Source organism: Python bivittatus, unplaced genomic scaffold (assembly GCF_059951505.1).
Source record: "Python bivittatus isolate LINGU-HERP-01145 unplaced genomic scaffold, Pbiv_v1 ctg000740_np1212, whole genome shotgun sequence".
NCBI classification, from domain to species: Eukaryota; Metazoa; Chordata; class Lepidosauria; order Squamata; family Pythonidae; genus Python; species Python bivittatus.
Genome location: NW_028277106.1, coordinates 534,983 through 562,263, shown reverse-complemented (window position 1 = coordinate 562,263; position 27,281 = coordinate 534,983). Strand labels below are relative to the sequence as shown.

The 27,281-nt window shown below is 50.4% G+C and overlaps 1 protein-coding gene across 1 annotated transcript; it reads right to left on the bottom strand.

The window, feature by feature from the left end:
• Positions 1 to 362: 362 nt before the first annotated feature.
• ATP6V1B1 (ATPase H+ transporting V1 subunit B1) lies at positions 363 to 26,555 on the bottom strand. Its single transcript, XM_007430830.3, has 13 exons — positions 26,505 to 26,555; positions 21,268 to 21,366; positions 17,578 to 17,671; positions 14,408 to 14,485; positions 12,969 to 13,108; positions 11,002 to 11,103; positions 6,592 to 6,689; positions 6,391 to 6,514; positions 6,116 to 6,266; positions 3,853 to 3,935; positions 3,355 to 3,459; positions 1,952 to 2,081; positions 363 to 791 (listed from the first exon to the last, which is right to left on the bottom strand). The coding sequence occupies exons 3-13, from the start codon at positions 17,582 to 17,584 to the stop codon at positions 631 to 633; spliced, it is 1,179 nt and encodes a 392-aa protein (XP_007430892.2). The 5' UTR covers positions 17,585 to 17,671; positions 21,268 to 21,366; positions 26,505 to 26,555; the 3' UTR covers positions 363 to 630.
• Positions 26,556 to 27,281: the final 726 nt, after the last annotated feature.

Here is a 27,281-nt window from a genome sequence, read left to right as displayed (position 1 = left end):
CCTCTGGTGCTATGGAGAATCAATCGAGGCCCTCTTCCCTGGGGCAGCCCTTTAAGGATTGGAAGACGGCTATCATGTCTCCTTTCAGTCTTCTCTTCGTTAAGCTAAACATACCTAGTTCCTTTAGCTGTTCTTCATAGGATTTAACCTCCAGACCCTTTATCATCTTTGTTCTCTGCACACTTTCTAGGGCCTCAGCATCTTTATTGTATTGTGATTTTCTTCTGCTCTTTCAATAAATCTAGTTAAAAGAAGCTGCTATTTGAGTGAAATAGTGAAATAGCTTGCCAAGCACGTGACAGGGTAGGAATGAAAGAAAGTCCAGTGACAGCCTGACAAAGGTTTACAAAGGTTCTCAGATGCTTGTTCAAAGGATTTCACTTTTATTTTGAATCAGGACACCACGCATAACCAATTCTTACACAACAAGAAAAGAAAGTGGGCAGTGTTTCTGCAGAGCTGACAAGCACAGAATGAAGAGTATGGAAGGCAGGAACCTTTGCAAAACTGAATTCGGGTCTGATTCCATGCAAGAAACAGCGTCTTCACCTCCTGAGAGTTGTGCCCCCATCTGCCAGACCAAGGCTGAGCACAGATCTCCCCTGACTTGGGGTCTGGACAGGCTGGGATTCAGAGGGCCGTGTCAGAGTTTGGGTTCCCTTTGGCCTCACGTGGGTAATACTCAGACAAGATACTTTCTGGGATCCGTTTCAGCAGCTCTTTGGGGAAGATCCGGAGCAGCTGCCAGCCAATGTCCAGAGACTCAAAGATGGTCCTATTCTCATAGGCACCTGGGAGAAACAGATGCCACAAATTTATTACAGAGATGATGATGATGATGATGATGATGATGATGATGATGATGATGATGATAGAGAAAGAGAGATGATACACAGACAGTTATCTATCTTCTTTTAGGAGGGCAGAAAACAATGATTTGTCTTCTCAGCCACCCAAGGATCTAAGAGAGTCATGCTGCCCCATAAAGAGTTGGCTCACATTCTAGGTGTCCTTCTGGACTCAGTTCCTGCTCAAGCAGCAAGTTGAAGCTGTGGCTAGGACAGACTTTGCATTCTTACATCTGGTGTTCAGTTATGTTATTTCCTGAATCAGGAGGCATTATGAATAGACACTCATGCCTTTGTCGCCTCATGACTGGACTACTGCAATTTGTTCTACATGGGGCTGCCCTTGAAGACCACACAGACGCTTCCATTGGAGCAACATGCAGTGGCTTCATGGGCTGCTGTTTAGCTGTCATGTTGTTACCTTTAAAGCGTTAAGGATTTGCTGCCTTCATGACTGCATTCCCCAAACTGAATTTGCCCGTCTGGTGAGATTGGGAGGCGAAGGCTTGCAAAGGGGCCCCACTCTGATGGAATGTCATTTGGAGGGACCCATAATCCAACCTTCACAGCATTGCCTTCCTCCCACCTTCTGTGCAACAGCTTGCATCTAGATATCCACACCTTGCTGGGTTCTTGAAGAGCGATACAGACAAGACAGCATTTGGGGGATGCTGAAGACTAGCCTAACACCAGTTGGAGACACATCTTGTCCCTGACTGATTTTATTTTACTGTTTGGAATCCTTGTTGGTGGACATAAGCCATTCATGGTCTGCAGGAACTGAGAAGGGCAGAAATCATACCAATAAACCAATTAATGACCACGGTGCAAGGAGGAAAGACTTGAACAACCCCAACTCAAAATCTCAGCACCCTTCAAAGGACCCCCTGGAATCCCTCCCTCCTTTCTGTAGATGCCTCCCACTTTCCACCCAGCCTGGGTTCGTCCTCTTGCTCATGAGAGAGTGGCGATCACATCTCCAGAAAGCCTGGGTCAGTTGCTGCTGCTGGAGGGCCACCTCCAGCCCTTCCTTGCTCACAGCCAAAAATCAAGGTTCTGACCCGGGTCAGAGCAACTGCTCACCCAGAGCCTCCCCCACATACCTTGTGCAATGAACTGCTTCTCAAACTTCTGCAGGAACTCTAAATAGAGAAGGTCATCGGCGGACAGGGCCTCTTCCCCCACCACAGCCTTCATGGCCTGAACATCCTTGCCAATAGCATAGCACGCGTACTGGACACAGAGCAAGAGAATCACTCAGAATCCTGTCCTGGGTCACATCAAGAAACGGGGGGCCCTGAAGCCCCTCTGGGCAGGGGTGTCTGCAGGACATGTCAAAAAATCAATATGGTGGTGCTAACTAAGTACAGTATGTCTGGTTTTTATGGGCGTTGCAGAGCTGCTAACTTGACTTTTTTGACCACACGCTGCAGACACCTCTGCCTCTGGACAGAAGCTTTGTGCATTTTAACACACCCTTTGCTGATCCCTGTTGTGGAGAACACACACACAGGCTGCGCCTACAAAGCAGCCTTCGGCCTTTGACCCACCCCAGCACCTGCCCAGTGGCCCTGAGCCCATGGAGAGCGTAGCATCAAATGCTGACAGCACCGTTTTTCTTTTCAAAATTAAGGGCAGGACGGGAGTGAGATTCCAGTCCACGTTTGGCATTTTCCCTAGGGTTCTAAGAAGGAGAAGGGACGGGGAAGCCTCTGGTTCCCCTCTCCACCCTTAAATGCCTCCCAAGCAATAAAGGGTAGACCCAAAGTCTCCCAGACGGAGCCTTAGGCCCTGCTCCCACCTTCTCCCTTAAAACACTGAAAATACCAGCCAACCGAGGCAGAAAAATGTTAGCCGTGCCATTTCGGGGACTCAAGCCCATTTGGGCTCACAGGGACCTACGTGGTGCCCCAATCCCTCCGAGTTCGCCCTGCTGCAAAGGGGATGTCCCGAAGGCCAGGAGGGAGAGTTGCGGGAGAACCTGGGCTCTGTCTGAGTGGACCCTCGCATCCTTCCCCTGCCAGAGACCAAGTCAGAGCGGCCTTCCACCAGAGCCTGGCCCCACGTGGGCAGCCCTGTGGCCCTTTGCGAAAGGCAGTCCCGGCTCCCGCAGTGAACTGTGAGCAATGCACGGCACTTCTGCCCTTTCTTTTCGGTGACTCCAGGTTGGCCTCTACATTCAGGGGTTTTAAAGCCTAACTTTCTGCCTGTGCGTGTGCCGGAAATTTGAACCACTTCTTCTTCATCTGCAAGGGGGCTTTTCTGAAGAAAGAACTCCATCATTTACCGCTTTCCGATCCCAAAGTGAAGCGAAACCCAGTCCCTCCCCCCATTAACCTTTTAGCGCTCCCAGTCCAGAGAGCCTGGTCATTTTCCACAGCAGTTTCGGAGGGGAGGGTTCCCCTGCTCCCTTTCCCCGAAGCTGGCAGGGGCAGCGCGCTTCCTCCCCTCCCGGGTCTGAGCGCCACAACTCTGACACACCATCTGGGGCAGGCCAAGTGCTTACCAGTTGATTGGAAACGTCCCCATGGTCCTTCCGCGTCATGCCTTCTCCAATAGCGGATTTCATCAAGCGGGAGAGAGATGGCAGCACGTTGATGGGAGGGTAGATCTGTGGCCCAAGAGAGCATGCATCACGAAGGCAGAGCAAGCGGGGAGCAAGCATGCTTCGGTGGGAGCCAAGGGCCTTAGATGAAACAGGGAGGGGAGGAGGTCCATGGCCCTTATAGCTCCTAAAACTAATGTACTGTATGTAGCCATTTAAAGCGTGACAGTCCATGAGTTCAATCCCCGGTAGAGCATTTGAACCCCACAGAATAAGATCTGGCCACGCGCATCTGATGGTTCCCAAAGAGGATGAAACCGGCACATGGTGCCTGCCTTCCGGTGGTCACGGTAACCGGCCTGTGGCAGTTTTTCATGAGATCCATGAGGTGGTGGGAATGAGGACTTCTGGACTTCCCAGAAACTCACAAAGCTGGGAGGCAAGACCCAGACCATTTACCTGCCTATTGTGAAGCTGTCTGTCCACATAAATTTGCCCTTCAGTGATGAAGCCGGTTAAATCAGGAATGGGATGGGTGATATCTGCAAGGAGATGTCATTAGCCATAAGCAAACTCAGAAGCCTCTTCTCCTCCATAGGATGTACGCTGGGTCCTCACCATCGGCACACTGGCCTCCCTTCCCACCCTTCCCAAACAGTTCAGAGCCTTCTTTAACCTCCTTTGTTGAGACAGCTTTCCACCCACTGCACAAGGCCTTAATGGACTTGTACGTTTGTACAATCATAAAAACTTAAACAGAGCCAGTTTGGTGCAGTGGTTAAAGGCATCGGCTAGGGACCAGGAGATGGTGAGTTCTAGTCTCTCACCCAAGAAGAAGGCAACGGAAAGCCACTTCTGAAAGTGTTGCTACGAAAACGGTGTGGATTTGTCCAGGCAGTCAACATGAGTCAGGATTGGCTTGAAGGCACCAAAAAACAAAACAAAACAACCCCCCCTCCTTAAAATGCTAACAACTCCTAGCATGGTGTCCTTAGAAAGCAACCTTGTTGTCCTGCTTGTGCTGTTCTCCATCACCACTACAGGGCCAACCACAACAGGGCAAAGCAGATCTCTGATTTGGTGCCAGGATCTTCGCTGGCAGGGCTGTGGAAGCCACATTGGTGGGGGACTGTGCTGAGTGGGTCCCAACTGGAGCAGACATGACTGGGGTCCTTGGCCTGGTTGAATTATGCCATGCAAGCCTACTCTAGAGGGAGCTGAACTCTTTGTTTTGCCCAGCTAGATAGCAGCATTTAGCCAATGTTGGCCAAAAAACCAGGGTCATTGGAAGGGAAAGTCCATGGAAATCCCAGGTTATGGCTTAATCTGGGAAACTGGAAAAAAAAATCCCAAACCACGGGAAGAGCAAACTACTTCCCTACTGTTGTTGAGAAAACTGTGTAGATGTTCCTGTGAAGACCTTCTCGAAGGAAGCTTCTTACTTTTGCTTACATATCTCACTTGCTCATCAAAAGAACCTCAAGGCAGATGATAGCAGAGGCACTGGTATAGAAACCTGGATCTGCCACTCTGAGACACCCAGCCCAGCAGCTCTTGGTCCTCCAGCCAAGGACAGAGGAATCTTCTCAGGGAGGAGGGGTCTGCAGGATATAGTCAAAAAAGTCAAGCTGGTGGTTGAGATGATGTGATTGAAGCTCCACCCATTTAACAGGAGAAGCTTCAATCCCACTGCCGTGGCCACCATCTGGATTTTTTGACCATACCTTGCAGACATCCTTGGTGGGTGGAGAGGAGATACGAAACAGGGGAAGCCCAATTGCTTCTTCTCAGGCCAAGAAACGGAACCAGTTTGGCCTCTTCTCTGCCTTGATCATTTTTCCAGGAAGGAAGGGGGCACAAATTCCACCCCCACCCCCTGCCCCAGAGCCTTGAAGCTAAAGTAGCCTTGTCTTCAGTTTTGCAGTTTCAAAGTTTCCCGGGGATCTCCCCTCCCTCTGCTTCCTCCTAAGGAACACCCATCTCTGCTCATGATTTATATAGCGGAGGCTGAGTTTCCTCTCCGATTTTAGAGCAGCCAAGAATTTGGAGAACTTCTGGGGCCCCAGAGGAGGAACTGAGACCTGCTTCTGGTGGCCTGGTTCTCAATTCTCACAGCCCAATGATTTCTGACCAGAGTGCAGAAATCCAGATCAAAGCATCTAGATAGGCTCTGCTTGAATGCATCTTGAGAAAGGGAGGCCAGAATACAGCAGAATCCCACCCAGGTCTTTCTGCTGGTTGATGAGTTGGGGGGCCAAACCCCAGGGGAGCATCCCTTCATGTAATTTTCCTGGTTGTAACGTGGGAGGATTGTTGGAGAGTCCTCTGCCTAGGGTGACCCAACATCATGGAGTGCAAGGGCTGAGCAGGAATTCTGCTTCTCTAAGAAAGCCAGAGCTGTTTGGTCCTCAGGTCAAAAAGCATCTCACTTGGGGGTAGGGGGTGGGGGTACACTGGAAATATATCGTCCTCTCCCATGAGTTGGTCTAAAAGCAAATTCCACCAGGGAATCACTCCACCCAATTTCACTAGGCATGACTTCATGCTGTCTCTGTTTTTCAGTAGGGTAAACACCACCTCCCCTGGTTGCATTTCCCGTAATTCTTGTTCCCAGAGTCTCCCCTCCCCTTTTCCAGCACTGTTTCCCCAGTCCCTGCACAGGTTTCTCCCCAGCGGACTGGCTATCTTGGCAAGAGATTGACCTCTTCCAGCCCTTCCTCACCATCGTTGGGCATCGTCAAGATGGGTATCTGCGTGATGGAGCCATTCCTGCCCTCCACCCGTCCTGCCCGCTCATAGATGGTGGCCAAGTCAGTGTACATGTAGCCTGGAAATCCCCGTCGTCCAGGCACCTCCTCTCTGGCCGCAGAGACCTATTGAGGAAAGTGCAAGAGGGGAGACCTCATGGGGCAGAGAGGAGGCCAGGTCTGACCCTGTGCCCCACCCATGACCCTCATGGTCAGTGAGGAGACTCTGGCCCAGCACCGACCCACTGACCTCCCGCAGAGCCTCAGCATACGAGCTCATGTCGGTCAAGATCACCAGGATGTGCTTCTCACACTGATAGGCCAGGAACTCCGCGGTGGTCAGAGCCAGGCGGGGCGTGATGATGCGCTCGATCCTGCAGGAGAGAGGAGGCTGAGTCCCGGGGGCTGCGGCTCCCTCCGTCCTGCCCCCGGAACCAGGCCGTGGACTCACGTGGGGTCGTTGGCCAAGTTGAGAAAGAGGCAGACGTTCTCCATGGACCCATTCTCCTCAAAGTCCGACTTGAAGAACCGAGCCGTTTCCATGTTCACCTGCCAGTGAAGAGGACCCTGATGGAACCGCGGGGCAGAAGAAGACCATCCACCCCATTCCCTATCATTTCATTTCATTTTCCATTGATTCAGTTTACGGGCACAGACCAAAACACCGAAAGGAAAAGAAAAGGAAAAGAAAACACATGGTTTTGTTGTTGTTGTTTAAAAGCCGACTAAAACAAAAACAGGAAAAGACAGACAGCAACTGGGATTTAAAAAAAAAAAAATCCAGGGGAAGAGTTTCTCTCGCTGGATCGGAGTTTGGCTTCTCATCTTAAAGGCAGCAAACAGAATTTGGCCAGAGATGTACGATTGTACTGGTCAGCCAGCAGTAGCTGAATATAAGAAAGGTCCGTACGTCCTGGGAAGCCCACTAAAAAGGTGCTTCTAATAGCTCTGGAGAAGAGGCAGGATAGAAAAACACGCTTAGGGATTCCGCTGGGTCCGACCCATAAGGACACAACTGGTCCCCGTGAGGGACGTTTCTGAATTTCCCTTCTGAGCAGCAGTAAGCAAAGCATCCCAGTGGCGTTCCCTGTCCTGACATGAAACTCCCATTTTTTGTTAAATTGTTAAAGCTGTTTTAAGGGTGGTTGGGCTCCTTGTTGCCTTTGACCTGAAAGCGAGTGATAGCAACGAGGCGAATAAAACAAAACCACAGCTTTCTGCAGCTTTATTGTAGCTGATGCCAGCGGCGCGTGATTTTGGGAAATTCTGCTGATCAAACAACGAAACGAAATCAGACAAACAAAACACAGGACAAAAGTGCTCGAAGGGAAAGAAAGTAATGCGAGGAGGAATAAACTGCTAACGCCGTGTGGGAGATCTTGAGGCGGCTGGTTTTGCGGTTTCCCCGACATGATTTCTCTCCCCTGCGCTGGGAAAGGCGGGCAGGGCCGGAGGTAGGCCTGGGGAGCTCCGAAGCTGTGGGAAGCTGCAAGGCTCTCTTTGGGAAGGGCTGACAGAAAACGAAGCTAACCATTGGTGGGTGTCCCAAGGTGCGGTCAAAAAAGTCAAGAGGGAGGCCGCAGCAGTCAGATGAAACGTCTGCATGAGACCACCGTGGGAAAGGAAAAGAGGACCGGCCTCCGTCAAGCTAGGTTTCAGTATAAGTTTGACCACATGAGGGCAGGATCAGAAAAAGATCCCATTATGGAAGACAAAACAGGGGTTGTGTGAATTATTGCCTGGAAGATCCAGCGAGAGATGGAAATTACGTCCTTCATCTTGGAAGTCGGAGTCTTAACCAGTGTTTCTCAACCTTAGCAACTTGAAGATGTGTGGACTTCAACTCCCAGAATTCCCCAGCCAGCCATGCTGGCTGGGGAATTCTGGGAGTTGAAGTCCACCCCTCTTCAAGTGGCCAAGGTTGAGAAACACTGGTCTTAACAGTCAAGAAGTCTTCAGTTCACTCTCTTTTCTTTGATTACAGAGAAAAAAACCTGGCTTGGCGGTCTTAGGTAAGTTGTTCTCACTTAATCTGTTTTCTTCCTGCGTTTTGGGGATAACAGCACTGACCTATCTTACATGACTTTTGTATGTCAGGATTGCAAAAGTTCTCTCCAAAATGCAATGTAAATGCTGTGACGTAGAAGCAGAATATATTTCTGCCAGGGTTAATTCCCTTTTCCCCAATAGTTATTTTAATGTGGATATTTGTATTTTTATTGTTTCGGATTTTAATTGCAAGCCGCCCAGTTACCCTCTGGGGGAGATGGGCGGCATATAAATTTAATAATAAATAAATTAATTTTTAAAAATGCAGACTTGGATTCAGTTTGGACATCTCTGGTCCTGCAGGGCTGGCTGGCAGCATCCTATGACTTTAAGGCATATCATTTTTGCCCAAGTCTCCTACCATGATGAACTGAACCACAACTTCTAGAGCTGACACAACATGTTCAGCTATAATTTAAACTAATATACAGGCTCGTTTTAGTCTAAGGTAAAGGGGTTCATTAAACTGGGTTGGCTAGCTTGTGAATCAGGGTTTTGTGCCCACTTGAAAAGTAATACTTCAGGTTTCTATAGCGTGTTGGGATGTTCAATATGCTCAGCTTCCTTTTTTTTCTTGTAATTTCTAGTAAGAACCTTATCAGGTAGGTGGGGTGGGGTCAACGTTACTGCCCCCCCCCCCCCAAATTGCAGACTGGACCTACGGAGTTTGCAGGGCAAGCAAGATTGATTTATGGCTTTTAATGCCACGCTATCCATGTAAAGCTCCTGTATGGTCAGTGGGATTTACTCCCAGGGAAGCGTCTTTAGGACTAGACCTGGAACCTTTTTTGTTACCAGAGCTACCCCAATTCATTTAGGAGATGCAGAGAGCACATTCTGTTAGATCCCTGTAAAGTGTGTGTGAGAAGCGCACAAGCCCACAGGGCTTGGTTGCAATTGGTCCCCACAACTGGCCTTTCTGCTTTTAGCACTGGGGAGCTGGGAAGGGCGAAAGCGAGGGTCAGCATCCCGTGCTTGCCTCTCCCCATTCCTCACTGCAGATCCTCAGAGGAGACCAAAGGTTCGGTTTTGGAACTTGTCCTCCTCAACCTCTTGACTGCCCCCCTCTACTTAACAGATGGCCAAAGGAGACTGGCATGGAACTGGGCACTTGCTTATGAGAAATCTTCATCAGTTCGAATAAGTGCCAGAACAAGTCACACCTCCCAGACCAGATCTCTTGGTACTGCATTATTTTCTACAACGAGTGTTGTCCTTCAACTTTTTACAGCACTTGGAACAATCTTCTGCAAAGCCAGGCTACTAGACCCAACCCTCGCCACACAGAGGTCGAAGTCCCCCCACACCTAAGGCTGCGTGACGAAGGCTTTTCGGAGGGTTGATCAGCTGGGAACGAACTACACAAACATCAGACAACTGGAAACCCCTTAACTAGGCAGGAAAAAGACTGTAGAAGTGAAACACATAAGCATAAAGAGACGTGTCATAAGGGTCCAGCACCTCTGGACGATGATGTTGTGACATCTGTGGCACCACTTGGTTCCTTGCCCCCTCCCTGGAAGCCCATGGGTCTGTGCGCGCGCGCGCTGAGAAACCCCTCCAATGGTAAACAGACAACCTTGCAGGCTGCAGAAGTGGAGCTGAAGTTCCCAGTATTACAACAATATGGTAATATGGCAGATTTCAAGGCAAATCTGCCCTTTTCCCTTTGCTTGGGAAAAGACCAAGGCACGAAGAACCTATAGTAAGTTTGCTATGGGATGGATTCGGTATTGTGCAAATAGCCAGTAGATGGAGAACTGTTCTGGCAGGATCCTCTCATTACTGCACCCTCCATGTTTCAGTCTCCTCCAGCTGCACTGCTCTGAAAATTTGGGAAACTCCAAGCTGGAAAAAAATTAAACTAGCATAGGGGTGATTTACCTGGTAGTCTCCAGATGTTTTGGAATACATCTCCCACGATCTGCCATTTACTAGTGTGGCTGCAGGTCGCTGGGAATGGAAGCCTCAAACATCTGCATGGTAGCGGTTGCCTATCCTCAAACTATATCTACAGTGGAGAGCAATGGATTGGGGCAGAGGCTGTAGCAACAGCTTCCAAGACTGAGGTCGTTTCTGCATTTGTGATTATAACGTCTACAAGAGTCATCCAGCCATCGTTGTGCCAAAATAACATTAATCTGGACAGACTTCCTCTCAATGGAAGTCATTCCACCCAACAATGGCTGGGTGACGCTATGAAGATACTTTAAGTCATTACAGCAGAACTTTCTGCAGAAAGATGGTCTGAGTCACTCGGTCAACTGTAGCAAAACTCCCGGGGAACGGAGGTGGTCTGTATGTACTGCTTCTTTGTGACTGATATTTTTAGCTTCTAATCAGGTGCTCATAACTGAATAGAACAGACATCTGAGAAAACTGTGTGGTGTTAAAAATGACAACGTCTTTCTCAAGGGAGTAAATGGCTTCACAGTAAGAGACAAAAGGTGGAGAAAGGAGGAGAGGTTGAGTGGAGACTTGACCAGAGTGAGGAGGAGGAAGATCATCAAACAAGGGAGGAGGCCAACAGGATGCTCTGGTGGCCCCACTGCTGGCCATTCTTGGGAACAGGCTGTAATGTTAGACTAGGGACGTGGGGCGCATACCTTGAAGGAACATCAGCCCAGCAGAAGAACTTGAGCTGAAGATCTTTTAGTATAGAAATATGGGCAGTCCCACTGTTTCTGGCATTGATGCCAAGGGTGTGGGGCAGCACCCAGAAACAAGCATCTGTTTCCAGAGTTCCTTTAGAAAGATTGGGAGAGAGAGGTCTACATCCACCCACATGGTAGCTGTAGAGCAGAAGACTTACCCCCATGGCAGCGAAGACTATGGCGAAGTTATCCTCGTGGTAATCCACTACGTCTTTTGATTTCTTCACCAGCCCAGCCTGCCTGCAGATCTGAGCTGCGATCTGAGATGGAGAGAAAAGAAAGACGGTGGGAAGCTGTGGGAGATGGAAACAGCAGGAATCAGACAGTCAAGGAGGGATCTCTCTAAGCCAGGTTTAGTTCACTGCAGCTCTGTGTTGTCAGGAAATTGGCAGGGATCTATTCTAGTCTGTGTTATCAGGAAATTCTAGTCCAGGGGTCTGTGAGAGTTTCTGATTGCCCACCTTTATCAGTTAAAAAAAAAAAATGAGTATCCAACTCCATATAGGCATGAATAATTGATCAGTTACATTCGTGTACTACCATACTAATATATCATGTACATTATTATACATAGCCCCCAAAAGAAATTTTAAGAGGAAGATAAAATAGGTAAATATACATTGACATTTTCTTCCTGCAACCCAAAAGATTGTCTTGTGCACCCCATGTTGGAGACCACTGTCCTAAGGTACTTGATCTGGGCTGCAAAAGTCCAGCAACCACTAGATGGCACCACAAGGTTGTTTTTTGGAATGTCTTTGCTGTCATTTGTGGCTACCCAAAAGTTTCATAGCAGTCTACAGTCTCCTGGAAAAACAGAATCCCCGAGTCCATTTTTCCTCCCTCCTCAGTGGTAAGCAAGGATGGGTTGACTGACTGATTGACTGGTCTGGCTTATAGGCCACTCCAGTTGCTGACAACTCTGAGCAGCTCTGGAGAATGGGAGAGAAGAAAGGAGGGTTTTTAATATTTGCATTTATTACCATACATGAATATGTAAAGGCCATGCAGATTGTGAATTTGGTAGAATTGAGAGACTCCAAAATGTCCCAGCAGAGATGCCAGTTCATATGCTCTGAAACCAAACCCTCCTCCCCTTTTCTACAGGTGTACAATGCTGGTTTCCACAAGTGTTAAAAGGTATACAAATATAGATCAGGAAAAGTAATCACTTACATGGCTACTTTGGAAGATCTATCTATCTCTATCTCTATCTCTATCTCTATCTCTATCTCTATCTCTATCTCTATCTCTATCTCTATCTCTATCTCTATCTATCTCTCTATCATCATTATCATCTCAAATATATGCATATCCATCATGCTATTCCTGTTTGGGATCAACAACTCGTGGTCCATGTGAACATCTTCGGAAACCTTCCGTGTCATGCACCCTGATCCTGTCCCCAGATGCCTCCTGGGTGAATCTACTTGATATTTCAGGTTCATCAAAGGGCAGGAATGATCTAGCGATCCAGGCTATCCGGCCCAGCATTCAGCTCAACTGAGGTTTCAGGCCCGGCCTCCGCTTCTGGTCTCATCAGCTTTGACAACTTTACTACGTTTAACGTGCATTCAGAAGACTTGGGGCCATTCAACTCCTGTCTCTGCAACAGGCCCCTTCCTGTGCCCGCTGCGGTGAACTCTGGTGACTTCATGGATGCTTCTATTGTAGGTTTCTTGGTGGCAATTTAGTGAGAGTTTGCCATAGCCTTCTTTGGGGATTTTTTTAGAATTTCCCAGTCTATTTTACAGTCCTGGAGGAGCTTCCTGAAACTGAAGAGGGCTTTTCCTTCTTTCCCTGGATTTCACTAGCAGACTGTGATGTTCAGATGGCCCAACTCCTGTCTTCTGAGAAAGAAACTCCTCAGACGGCTGCTGATTTTGGACCATAAGGCAAGGAAATAGTGACTCTGGAGGAGCAGCAGAGCTCCCAAGCCCTGGCAGATGTCCCTGTGGGGCAGCTTCCACGTGCGGGTTCCATTTCTTCTGCACCTCCACTTTTCCAGGGGTCTCCACTCTGGTGTGTGACTTTTGCATTCAAAAAGAATGCAGAAGTCTGTGACAAGAGTTCTCCTGCTCCAAACAGATGGAGCAAAACCTGACGGGGCTTGTGAGGGGCATACCTCATTGTGGGGGAGACCAGCCGCTGAGAAGATCGGAATCTTTTGTCCTCTGGCAATGCTGTTCATGACATCGATGGGGGAAAGCCCCGTCTGGATCATCTCTTCCGGGTAGATGCGTCCTTGAGGATTGATGGGCTGCCCTGCAAGGGAGGGAGGGAGGGAGGGAGGGAGGACCATGCGATCAGTTGAGGTAGGTGGTTGTGGGAAAGGAAGGAGAATGGACCTAAACCCCACCTGGGGAGTCAGAAGTGCAAAGAAAAGGAAGGGCATTGTCCATTTCAGACCCTCCTCCGTGCCAGCTCCCCCAGACTGGTGCCCTCCAGATGTGTTGGATTACAACCCTCATTACTGTGCCAATGCGTGGAAGGTCTGCTGCTGCTGGAGAAGAAATAACGTAAACTCATTATGCCCAGGAGAGCTGAGGGACTGGGGGTCCTTCTTGCCAGGGAAGCCCGGCTCCTAGCCCTACCACTTCTTGGGGGGGGGAGTGTTCCTCTGAAGGAGGGGACGGCCCTCCATGCAGGCCAGGGGCACTGCCGGGTGCGGTCAGAAAGTCAAGATGGCAGCCGAGATGGTGCAATCAGTGTTTTTATGTGCATCGTGGCACACCGTAGACACCAGGCAGAGCTTGGATCGCACCGTTCTGGCTGCCACCTTGACCTCTTTTACCACACCCTGCAGACACCCCCAGTGCAGGGGCGTTTCCTGAGCTGGCACAGTCCAAACCCAGCTTGAGTGCAAAGCCTGAGCCGCTGCCAGGATCGGTCCCAGAGAAGCTCAGGAACTGTCCTCAGCACTGGCTCAAAGCCCCCTCCTCCTGCCATGCCCCCCATTGAAGGGAAGGGCAAAGAAATCAAGCCCTTTTACAGTGTGCACAGAGGAGGAGGCGGAAGACGTCGCTCTCTCTCAAAACACCTGCCCAGACTTTGGGCAGGGCAGCGGAACAGCGCCTGGCGCGCTTACAATTACCCCGGTGGCAGTGGGAGGGCTTGGCTTCTGGAGGACTGAAACCCAATTTGGTCTTTCAAAGGGCTGTCCTCTGGCCCACCCCGACCCTACCTTTGGGTCACGTTCTTCTCGAAAGCTTTTGCCCAATCCAAGGACCCAAAGCAGGATGTTCAAGTTTTTTTAAATCAGGACCAACAAGTCTTTCTTTTTAGGGTAAAGTCCCTTACTCCACCTTCTCCAACGTTGTGTTGCAAAACAGAACAGCAGCCTTTAACTTGCGGCTGTTGGACACGCTTCCCGACGGCGCCCTCCTCTCCTTTCACTTTAATGTCTGAAACATGCTCAGCTGTTGGTCAACTCCCCCACTCCGCCATAGGCTTTTCCCCACGATGCGCTGCCTGCCAAGATTCACAGCCCCCGCGTGCCCTGTGCCATCCTCCCCCTGCCACCCGCACAACTCCGCCCAGGGGCCTCTGCCGGGAGGGCCTCACCATTAATGTCCAAGAAGTCCTCGGCCATCACAACGGGGCCTCTGTCAATCGGCTTCGCCGAACCGTTGAAGACTCGGCCTGCAAAGAGAAGCGACTCTGGGAAGGGGTGCCCCAGGGAGAAGGTTGGGGGGGCAGAGGGGAAGGAGGGCCAGCTGTGGGTGTTGGAGGGCCCCGTGCACTTGGAGGACCTGAACCAACGGATGGAGGATGCCCAGTGGATGGAGGATACTGCTCGCGATGGCAAGAAAATTCAGGCACGGGCCTTGAGTCTGAATCCTCCCATCTGGAGATGTTTCCCTGCTGGTTTACCATCACTCCTCTTCTGCCAGCCCTTCCTTCGTTTCATACTTACCAGCAGCCGCACCCACTCCCTCTTCCTTCAAGCTGCTCCCACCTGCCTCTCTTTTCCCCGACTGGTTTCCTTCCTCCTCCTTCCATTTCCATCCTGCTTCTGGGACTTTTAAGTCACTCAGAGCAAGCAGCACCCCAGTGTCCCTTATATCAGCATTTGTGTGCAGAAATGTACAGAAATGGCCAAATCGAGGAGCAGAGCACTAGATGGCAGCAAAGGGACATCGAAAACCCCAGTTGTTTGCTGCCACCTTCTGGCCATCCGAAGCTTTGCAGCCCAGTAATTCCACCCGGGAGAGCACGTGGTTTCATCATGTAACGTAAAATGTGGACTTGCACCAAGGCACTTTTCTGAGCAGGGTTCCCCTTGCTATATCCGTTTTAGTACATGTTTTTGGAGCTCTGAATTAGGGAATAGAGCACAATTCATTGTAGGAGGAGAGGTCTGTTAGTCTATGGTGGCAAAAATCAGAAGGCGTCGGGGAGCATCTCTTCCAGCTAGCCCATTTTATTAAAAAGCATCAGCTTTTGTGAGCTACGGCTCACTTCATCAGATGCAATGGAGTGGCTACAGTGATGTAGGATGTAAATTGGGGTGAGACGGGGGGAGGGAGGGAAAGGCAGAGGAGTTATGCAGATGCTCTGGGATGTCTGCAGCGGCTCTTGGGGGGCCCCAATGGATGAAAACTGAATCCTCGCAATCAGGAGAAGGACGTTGCCACCACTGATTTCCAGCTGAATCAAGTGGCCACCTTGGCTGAGCTTAAAAGTGGGTCAGATCTGATTAAGTATTTGGATAGGAAACCACCTGAATATCCCAGGGTACAAAATGAAGAGCCAGTTTGGTCTAGAGCAGGGTTTCTCAACCTCGGCCACTTTAAGACGTGTGGACTTCAACTCCCAGAATTCCCCAGCCAGCAAGGCTGGCTGGGGAATTCTGGGAATTGAAGTCCACACGTCTTAAAGTGGCCAAGGTTGAGAAACCCTGCTCTAGAGGTTAAGGCACTGGGCTAGAAATCGGGAGACGGTGAGTTCTAGTCCTGCTTTAGACACAAAGCCAGCTGGGGGACCTTAGGCCAGCTCCTCTCTCTCAGCTCTAGGAAGGAGGAGGCCAGGGCAAACCCCTTCCAAAAATCTTGCCAAGAAAACTGCAGGGACTTGTCCAGGCAGTCTCCAGGAGTCAAAAACTGACTCAAAGGGACACACACAAACCCAAAAACACCCCCCCTAAAGGAGGCCAACCCCTCCTGTGCTGTTCTCAAGAAAACTCTTGAGAAATGGACGCGCCCATGAAGTCCCAGGAAACCAGCCTGACTCACTGTGGACTTTATTGTTCACCCTGCTTTTTCACTGAAGAGCCAAGATCAGTTCTAAATTGCCCTTGGAAATTGCCCACTGGGCTGCAACCCTCACTGGCCTGACTGACTAGAGCAAAGACACCCAACCTTTTTCAGGCTGAGGGCCACACTCCCTCAAGTTGGATGACCAGAATAAGAAATAAGGGGTGGCCAGGACAAAAACTCAACTGGAGGCATGTCACGTTTAATCATGGGCACAGATAGGATTACTCTCCCTGCAACTGCTTCTCTCCTCTCTCGCCTTAAAAATTGGCAGCACTTTGGGAAGGCATTGTCGCCACGGCTTTCTTGGGAAAAGCATTTGCAACCCTAGGGGTGTCCTGGAAGAATGAAGCAGGGCTCTTCTGGCACGTCTTGGGTGAAGACAGGCTCTTCCTTCGGAAAGCCCCTTAATGCATTGTTTCTTACATCCATCCTTGAACAAATTGCTCTCCAACCCCTTGACCGGATAATACAGACCACTGGTGCATTGTGTCATTCTTGGTGAGTCCAGATCGTGGTAAGGTTCCAGTTAGTACGTCATAATTCGGGGGTATCCACAGGGTATGGTCCAAATGGCAGCCACAGTGGTGCAACTGAAGCTCTACCCATTTTTTATGTGTGTTGCAGGACATTTTTGTCCTTAACCTACAGACCCTCCTGGACCTTACTCTGATTTCACCCCACCTGAACAGGTGGCCAATGTCTTTTCTTTCCCAACTCAAAGAGTATCTTGCATGAAGCCCTTTTGCACTTCAAGCCCCCCAGCAGGAGAAGCGGAGTGCAGCTGATACCACAGAGCATCACGCCAGGAGAGCCCCACGGAGGGACTCCCATGCAGATCCTGCACAAGGATGCTCTGGCCCAGATGAGCAAAGCCATCAAGAAGAGCATCCAGACGGCACATTTCACCAATACCCCAAAGGGGAAAAGAGGCTGTGTCACCTCTTGAAGGCGAGACTGACTCTTTCTCCAATGGCGCTCCTTCTGTCATCACACATCAGGAGATCTCTCCTGGAAAAGAGCAGTGCTTGGAAGATGTTGGGTCACATTACTATCAAAATAAGCCAGAGGGCCTTAGATTTTCTTCCCCATCCTCAGGTTCCTGCTGCCTTTGACCTGGAGGTCCCTAGATGCAAACGCCAGGTAGCTCTCTCTTCTTCCCCCAGTGACGCACCTGAAGACAGGATCCCATGGGCCAAGATAGCCTGCTCAAGAGCTACTCCCCTTGTTCATTTCCATGGGAGTTTTTCCCCCTGGGTTGAGCCCAAGGCTCTCATCTCCCTGCCTCCAGGCTCCCTGCTGGCCTCAGTGATCAAGACCAGCTTGGCCAGCCTGGAACTTTTCTAGCTTTCTTCCACAAAAGACATCTCTGGTGGCTTCCTTCTCCCTTTGGCAGCTGGGCCCTTTCCTGTCATTTTGTAACTGGAGCAATTGTTCATCATGACTCATTTGTTGACTACCCAAAGGGGTCTTACTTACCCAGCATATCCTCAGACACGGGTGTGCGGAGAATGTCCCCGGTAAACTCGCAGGATGTCTTGTGTGCGTCAATCCCAGAAGTCCCTTCAAACACCTGCAGGGAGAAGGCCACAGGCCAAGGACCCAATTACTGGCAATTAGGGAGGGTTGGCAGCAAGAAGGTTCAGAAGGGATGGAAGTGGGGAAGGGGCTTTGCTGGGAGTGGATTGCTCCCAGGACCCCCCCCCCCCAGGCTGCATCAGAACCATTCTCCAGGATTGTGGGGGTGGGTCAGCACTTCCCGAGCCCACCAGAGCAGAGGGATGACTCAGAAAGCGACTTTGGTCCCAGATGGACTGGGGGGAACTTGGGCTTCCTTCAGCCCCCTGAGGTTAGCCACATTTGAGGGTGGGCTCAGAATCCTGAAGCCAGTCTCCCAACCTTCTGGAAGGCCATGTTTTTGTGGGGGTGGGGTGTCAGTGTGGAAGTGGATGCTGGAGACTTTCCAGAGTTGGGACACTCCATCCCCACTCCTAGGACCACCCCCGAACCCAGATGCTGAGCCAAAACTGCTTTGACCGTATTCAGGGTCAAATTTCTGGGGTGCTATCTCAGGGTGCCAAGAGCTGCCACGAAGTTCTGGAGCCACCCTTACCCACAGGCTGCTGACAGTCTGGATTTGCTTTCTCTGGAACCTCTTCCTGCCCAGGGACCCCCCTCCCCAATGCCGCTCATTCAGAATCCTATTGACCCCCTTGGAATTCCCTGGCCTGCAGGCTTCAGCTTGAATTCAGCCTGCGTGGCCCCTTGCAAGACAATCTTCACACCTCTGCCAGCTGTGGCACTGGGTGGGCAGAGAGAGGTCTCTCCCCACCTCATGTCCAGCCCAGCTCAGTGCAGATCAGGCTGCCTCTAAGCTCCTTCTGTCCCAAGGTGTGGGGTGGGAGGATTGCTCAGGCTGGCTCCCTAATGGGATTAGAAGGGCACCACAAAGGTCTCCACACCGGAGGAGTGAAGGTTGGCAGCTTGCCTGCTGAGGGTCCAAGCAGGTCAACTATGCAGCTGCCTTGAACCCTCGACACTGGTAAACACCGGGGCAAAGGGGGCAACCCCAGTGTCCACATTTGGACCTTTGGATGGGCTTCAAAAGGTCAGAGATTTTTCAAAGATCAGTTCCCGAGCAGGAAGCGCCTGTGCTCCCCCAGCACTCCCTCCGCGGATAGACTGGCTTGCTCGTTTTCTCCTTGCCCAGCAGTTTGGAAAAGATTGTCTATGAAATGTTGCAAATGGCTCTATCGTCTGAAGGGCAGCAACTACTCAGATTTTTCTGTATCACTTTATCGCCTTCCACAGGTCTGGATTTCGGCAACCTGGATTCGGTTGCCCTCTTTTCTGCACCAGCTCACCCGTTGTGCCCAGGGCCAAGGGACGGGTGATGTTCAGGCAGCCCCAAAAGAAAATGGGCTGCTGCAAAGTCATGTCACGTGCATAAATGTTCTGACTTCAGGCAGGGAGGAAGGTGAGTCACATGTGCGAGCAAAACAGTGTAGTTGCTAAGACTGGCCAGTTTGGCTGGAACCAAATTCCACACCAGATATACAAGCTAAGGAATAATAATAATAATAATAATAATAATAATAATAATAATAATAATAATAATAATAATAATAATATAGACAGCAGAAGAGAAGAGAAAGAACTGGAGAAAATCACAAAATGCAGACCTACAAATAGAAGTAGAACTACTGTAGCAAAAGAAAGATAGTGCCAATAGTTATAGGCGCCTTGGGTGCAATCCCAAAACATCTGGAGCACCACTTGAACACCGCTGGCATGGACAAAATCACCATCAGTCAATTGCAAAAGGCAGCTTGACTTGGAACAGCTCACATCTTGCGACGATACCTTTAGCCCCATCAAGCAGCAACTGCCTCTCCCAGGTCCTTGGGAAGGACTCGATGGGTGGATAAAAATGCCAAATCCAGTCTAAACACCTGGCTGACTGTGCAACCAACCATAAAACATCTGTCTGACTATGCAACCAGTCATAATAATTTATACACTGCCCAACTCCTAGTGACCCTAGGAAATTAATGGCAGCACTCCAGTGGGCTTAACAGTGAGGTGCATGAATATTTAACAGATGACGTTACGGTCTCCATGTAGCTCCATGCCCCCTTCCAAATTTCTACAGGTCAAGGGGCTGCTGGAACTCAGAATACAAACAAGCATCATGGAAGTGAGAGAAGAAGAGCTCTAGGTGGCCCCAGAAATGGAGGGGCTCAAGGATCATAAACCTATTTACACAAGGCTGCTCTTCTCATTTTGGTGTGCGGTGCCAGCCTGAATGCAGGGTGTCCGCAAGGTATATCCAAAAGTCAAGAGGGCAGCTGCGACAGTGGGATCAAAGTTCTGCCCATTTTTTACATGGGTGGTGTTGGCGGTGCCATCTTGACCTTTTTGACCATACCCTGCAGACACCCTGCTTAAGCGGGAAGTAGGTAACAGACCAGACAAGGATAGTAGCTGCTTTGCAAAATCCTCTTCCATGATCTAGCTGTCTAAAGACAATCCTTTCCCTTTTATATCTTCCCTGAAATTTTGGCCCCGTTTCCAGAGGAGGCCACATGTCAGCTTGAGTCTAAGCTCAGTATCTTTGTCCCTGGAACCCAGTTTATGCGTAGGGCAACGGGACCACCAGCCAAGAGCCTTGTGCTGAATACCACTGGCTCTATAAAGCTGCCAGCTGACTTGTTGGCATCCAGGACACGAAAGGTTAACTGGTCTCCTTGGAAGAGGCATTCTTCTTCAACCCGATACCCTCTCCGTGCCCTGGGCTACTATTCCCATCATCCTCAGCCCATGCGGCCATTGGCTTTTCCCACACAGCTGGGGAACGAGAGACAGGAGGACAGAGCTGTGTCTTCCCCACATCCCATGACCTTTGGGGACCCAGCAGGCGACCTTCCTTGGCGGATGGAGTTGAAGGAAGCCTCTGCTGCAGCTCTCTTCTGTGGGTGGGTGAGCTTCGTGCCCGTCTTCTCCAGAGCCTTGGGGGAGGTTCCTGGAAGCCCAGGGAAGACTCAGAAAGATGCCCTGCTGATCCGCATGAAAGCCCAACTCATGTTTTCAGCAGGTGAGTCTGCAAGGCTGGGAACAGCCTGGTGATATCAGGGAACAATCTGGGGATTTATTTCATTTTCCTCCAGGGAAGGTCCTCAGAAGAGTGTGAGCATTATTATTATTACAGAACGTCACACTCCCAGAGCGTGAACCCTTGTGCAAACAGAGAAGCCTCGTGCACCTTTCCAAGCCCACAGCACGGCGATCAGAGCTGCTCCACGCAATTTTTCAAGTCAGCATTGAAATATCCAAAAATTTCAATATCTGAAGACATGACCTTTTGCAACCCCTTCCTGAATGATTCAAAACTTGGGGTCCCACTTCTGGGCTCCTGAACAGCATTCCCATTCTAGGTCAGCAATGCACATTGGGTGGACCGACCTTGCAGGGTTGTTTGGAGGATAAGCCCAGCTGAACTGGCCAGGCACCCAGTGCCGATGGCATTCTCTTGCCACGATGTTCCGACGTGAGCATTCAGAGCCAGCTCCGGTCCCCTGCGGAGCCTGATTCGAGGTGTTTATGATTCACTGGATTTGGACCACGACCCCTTCAGATCGGTGGAGCGCCCGAGGTGCCCCTTCTGCTCACCTGGACGATGGCTTTTGAACCGGCCACTTCTAGTACCTGCCCGCTCCGCTGGGTGCCATTTGGGAGGGTGAAGTTGACGATCTCCGCATACTGGGCGAACTGCAAGGGCAGACAGAACAGCGAGATCATGCCCACGCCTGGACACTCGCCACCCTCACCTGCTCAACCCCAGCAACGGTTCCTCCACGTTTGGGATGGGCATGCGAGCTCACGATGCGGCCACTTGGCCGAAGCCAAGCAGATCTGTGCCCTCCCGCTCGGTGGCAGAGCACCGGCCAGCCCAGCCCCGCTACGTTCGTCTGGACTCCACAGTGGAAGGGGGGCGACCGAGGAAAGGTCTTAAATCTACCTCACTGGTGAAAAGTACCTAAAAGCCAGGTGCGGAAGGGGCTGAACCCGCGTGCCTTCTGCTGGCGTTCTGGATGCAGGCGCACCTGCGTGCAGCAGGTTCTGCAAGGTACGGTCAGAAAGTCAAGATGGCAGCCACGGTGGTACAGTCAGAGCTCTCTCCATCTTTTATGCGTGTTATGTTTGCATTGCCATCTTGACTTTGTTGACCACACCCTGCAGACTCCCCGCCTGGGTGTCACTCTTCAGGCTTCAACAATCAGTGAATATTTTGTTGCCATAAATGGGCGTCACTTCTTCCTTTCTCTCGCATTCTGCATTTAATTGCTCATTCTCCTGATCTCACTGAGATGCTTTTCTTCACAGTTCTTCGCTGCCCAGTGCAATTCCGTGCAATCTAGCCCCTTAGATTACATAGATTATCTAATCATCCACGTGCCCAAATCCATCCTCGGTGACCTTCGAGAGCCTTCCTCCAGCCGTCCCCCGGCTCGCGTCACAAACCAACCTGGTGAGCACCAGCTAAGAAGCTCCCTGGGTGACTTTGGACAAATCGCTACCTCTAAGCGTGGGAGAAATAGCGGGGTCCGCTTGAATTCTTTTGGGGGGATGGGGGTATTTAAATGTCATAAATGATAACGAACAGCAGGAGTTCCTGTTGTGACAATGGTGCCCAATCCTTGCTCTTTGTCCCTGGAAATCTGCTCCTCAGAGGTAGACTGCCTCTACAGGTGGAGGCTTTACCTGTTGCTCAGAATCTACCCGTTCCTGAATTTTGCCTGGAATCCTCCTCGCAAACTTGTCTCCCTTCTGCTGAGCCTGTACTTTGGATTTCAGGCCTTTCTGCCAAGTGGGGAAAAAGGCGTCTGTGATCCAGCACCGTAATCCCTCTGGTTAACCCTGCCGGTGGGAGGCGTCCGAAGGAGAGCCCTCTAGATGCAGCTCCTGGTACCCGGAGTGTAACTCGCTAGTTTGGGAGGAGAAGACCTGCTTGGATGGGGCAATGCCTGTTTTCATTTGATGGCCACCAATCCCACTTGGTGATCAGCCAACCTGGACACTTTGGGGCACCGTTGATACAAATTAGGAGCTGTTCTCCATTCCACCCCTTTCGAGCCTAAACCGACTTATTTGGAACTTCCTTGAACAGGAGTAATTTCCTTGACTGCATCCGTCCTGCTCCGTTTTGCTATCATCCTGCCTTCCTGAATGGCTAAAGGAACCTCCCTGTTGAAGGGGCGCATCCCACTCAATTCCCACTGAGGGGATAAAAAGTGAAGTGAAGTGAAGTGAAGTGAAGTGAAGTGAGGTGAGTGTAACCTTCAGGTGCCCTTTTGGGAGCCATCTGACTCTTGGGAACAAATACCGACCAGGTGGAGCCACCCTGATCTGATCCAGCCAGGCGGCTGTTTGGATTTTATGTAATTGAGATGGTCTTTTTAAACGACCGAGGATCTTAAACAGGGTTCTTTAAGCTAAGGGCTAATTTTTGGGTTGAGAGGAGCCACAAACCCTTTTGTCCCCCCAAGTGCACCTGCGATAACTTAGAAGCACAAAATAGCCCTCTGCATGGGCTCAAATATCCCTTCTTAATTATTACAGGAACTGATTAGGAGAAGCCTCCATTGTTTTATTCCTATGTTTGCCTCTGGATATTTTGTGCTTTTAGGGTGGTGTTTAATGCCTTTTTTAAAATCTTAATTCAACCCCTTGCTTTAGGAAGAACCTTGAGCTTAGACACCTGCCCAAAAAAGGTTGGAGGCTTGGACGTACGTCTGATTTTCCCTCTGTCCATGCCCCAAAATTAAGATATATCTTCAATCTATCTATCTATCATCTATCTATCTATCTATCTATCTATCTATCTATCTATCTATCTATCTATCTATCTATCTATCTATCTATCTTTCTATCTTCTATCTATCTATCTTCTGTCTTCTGTCTTCTATCATCTCCGTCCATCCCGTAGCCAAAATACTCCTCCTCAGCTGGGAACTGGAGGTGAATTGAGTGTCGCTGCACTTGACGTGGAATACAACAGACGAGTTCCTGCCTGCACTGATCAAAGATGGTTCCTTGCAGTGGGGCAAAATTATCTCAGGAGTGGGCACTAGTTGGACTGACCTCCATATAATTTACTCAGAAATCAGGTTTTCTTTTCACTGAACTGGAAACCAACATTAAAAAGGGCAGCCCTTCAGCTACCTCACCAACTCGTCAACTAGTGGATCGATGTTTAGGGTCAGGGTCAGGGTCAGGGTCAGGGTCAGGGTCAGGGTCAGGGTCAGGGTCAGTTTCTGGCACTGTATCTTTCATTCTGAACAAGTTGGGGGGCAAATCACACCTGAGGTTAGGTTTTGGACTCTCTAGAAAGCTGCTTGGACTCCAGATCAGCACGATTCTCAAGTGCACGTATTGGGCTCCACCACAACCCCCTCGCTTCTTCCCACCTTTTGCTCCCAAGCAAGCCTTGCCGGACGACCAAGAAGCAGATCTGCTCTTCTGTCTGAGAAGCTTTAACGGTGGACCCTCGCTGGCCACTAGAGGCCGCTCCACCTCCTGCCGCCCGATCGCCAACCGTCTGCCTTGGGCACTGCGGGCGTCTCCTGACCCACGGACTGATTATGTGCCAACAAGTCGTTTTCGACTCCTAGCGACTAGATGGGTGATGGATAGATAGACTTTCTCCATTTGTTCCTTCCAAGTGGAGTAACTCCTGGGGGAGGGGGGAAACAAGAACCAGTTCCTCCCCATAGCTGCAGTGGGGCAGAAATGGGTGAGTGAAGGCGGCTGCAGGGAAGAAGGGGTTAAACCTTGCCAAGTTGCAGGACCGATAGGCTGTGGGCCTGCAAGCATCTTCCCTGCCCCTGCATCCCCGGCCGCTTCTTTGCATGTGCAACCTGGCGGCCAGGCTGCTTTTGGACATGGGTTTGGCCCCCTTTCAAAGAAGCACTAGACCCCCGTTCAGACATAGCCCACCGGATGGATTGCAGGCACGGAGGAGCGCTGCAAGAGGACCAGGGTTCCTCCTCCTGCTCTACTCCTGTTGGGCTAACAGGCACGGGGGTGGGTGGGGGTGGAGCGATCAGTGAGTGAGCCCCCTCCTCAGAGCTCAGGGGACGGGCAACGCTAGCACTGAGTGGCTACGGCCGGCTGTACACCAGGTAGTTGTGGAATAGGCCAAATGGCACAGCCCGAGTAACCATAAAAATCCGGGAGACGCAACATTCTTTATCTGCAGAAGCCGTGGGGGCCCTAGTGTGCGTCCCGTGCTAACAGAACCTGTAACATGCCGCTAGCAGAACCCAGATCACATTCCGGGTTTAAATCCATCTCTCCAGAGAGTATTACTCCTGCTGTTTTGTTTTTCGTTTTTTAAAAAAAGGTCTAGTGCTGGTTCAAAAGACCACAAAATCTAGAAAGAGAGAGGGAGACCCTGTAACGCTCCTCTGCTGTTTTCCGAGGCACGTCTCCCACACGGTAGGAGCAGATGCTTCTGCTGAAGCCAGATGCAGCCCTTCTGCAGCTTAGGCCAAAGAGGCCACAGAGGACAGTGCCCAGTGACCAGATCGGAGGGCTGTCCCTGCGGAGCCTGAAAGGGCCAAGAGGAGCGGTGCAGATCCCGGCCCTTGACCACATCGGCCACCAGCGGTCAGCGAAGCATGCTAGATCATGCCCACGGCAAAAACATGTTCGGATGAGAGAGGTGGCCTGAGTCTAAAACTGGAAAACCTAAAGACCGTGTTCAGCTGCTTCCGCGTAGGCGGGGGAGGACATGGAGTAAATGTCCCAAGCGTGTGCTCTTTGCGTGGTGAGGATGAGTCCATGATGGAATCAGCCAAGGTAGGCAACTATCACCCGTAGGAGGCTTTGTAGAAATAGGAGTTGATGTAAGCAAAGCGGGGGCGGGGGGGAGGTCAGACTACCTCCCCATCTAGGACCCTCCCTCCGCCCAGTCACCCCTGCTTTACAACTGGATCTTTGAAGGACCAGTTGTAATAATAGCTGTTCCTTCTTCTCCTCTTCCCCCTTCTCCAACTGTTCCCCAAGTTAGGACAGTGGCAGGCCCAAGAGGGAACCTCAGTGTTTCCTTAATTTATCACTGGGAAGAGCCTTCTCCCACATCCCCTGGCCATCAGAGCAAGGCAGTCGGTGGCCTTCACCCAGTATCGTCAAGGGCCTGGATCGAAATAAGGTCTTCCCACAATGCGGCTCTACAGGACTTGGAAATGTTGCGGGGTGTCAACCCTTCAAGGTGACCCAGACTCAGACACCAATTCATGAGTACTAAAACTACTTTTATCACAAGGCTGCTGTAACAGAATCTTGCAAATCTGAATATGCTTCCCCCCATCCCCGCTTTTACCTATAAGAGAACTGGAGACGCTTTCTCAAATTACACTTTTGGGCCAGACTCCAGTTTCTCTTATCCGACCCTTGTCTTGGTTGCGGCTCTTCCTCTTGTTCCTCAAGGTTATTCTCACAGCCCATTACAGGAGGTGGGAAGGAGTTGGACTAGGACAGGACAGACACAAGCCTTGATCCACCCAGAGCTGTGGAAACTCACCGGAAGTCATTGGGGCAGTCTCTATTTCTCTCTCTCCGCCCCACCTACTTTACAGGATAGTCGTAGTGAAGATAAAATAAGGGGATACACTGCCTTGAGTATTCAGGGAAAAGACAGAAGGAAATAAAATAAATGCTACAAACAAAACAGTTGAGAGTGGTTCTCCACAGAGAATCTGTCTCATGGGAGAAAATACATCCTACCTAACACATCTACAGTCTCACAAATGTCTTGTACCCCTCGGTGCATGATTTAAGCATTTATTTCACAAGAAGCCACCTCTCTATGGTACACTGGGGAGAAAAAATCTGCCATCACATACCTTCACATTGCCCAGGACCACCAGGGGTCCATTCACCCCACACACAGTTCGGTACGCTGTGGACAAAGGGAAAACAAGAGGGAATTAGGGGGCTGGCAGAGACAAACTTGTGATGGGAAGAGACAAGCCATCAGTTCTTCTGGGCTGGAAAAAGAAGCCTGCATATTTAGCTATGTACCAGGCTTCCTATATGCAGTAATTAAGGTTAAAACCATGCAGTGTAATTCATAATAATTTAAAAACAGAAATAAGCCAACTTCATCCATCTTTTGCATCTCTAGCCTCCGTAGGTTCGACTCTTCCTTGCGTTCCCCCAAAGCCCTAAAGAGCTGAATCTTCACTGCTCTTTGCAAAGTTAATGTTCTGATATTCAGGGGGGTGGGGCACCACCAAGAAAGCTTGACCTCGGTGTCCCTGATGAGTCCACCCCTTTGGTCGGCGGAGAGGCCCTTAGCGTCCGTTCCTCCTTGATCTCACCAGACAGGCAGATTCTGCCTGGAGCAGGGAGTCTTGGAGATGCTCAGACCTTAAGCCATATACGGCTTTAAAGGTAAGAACCAGCACCTGGAATTACCCCTCTAGGAGAGGGGTTACATGGACAAACCATAATTCTCTGTTCTGCTGCATTTGGGCCAGCTGCATTACACGAATGCTCCTCATGGGAAGTCTTGCATCAACTGAGTCACAAAGCCTCCCAGTCCAGGAAAGTTGCAACGGGCACATGAGATGCCAATAGGGAAAAGCCTTCCTGGCTACGGCCTCCACCTACTGTTCTTG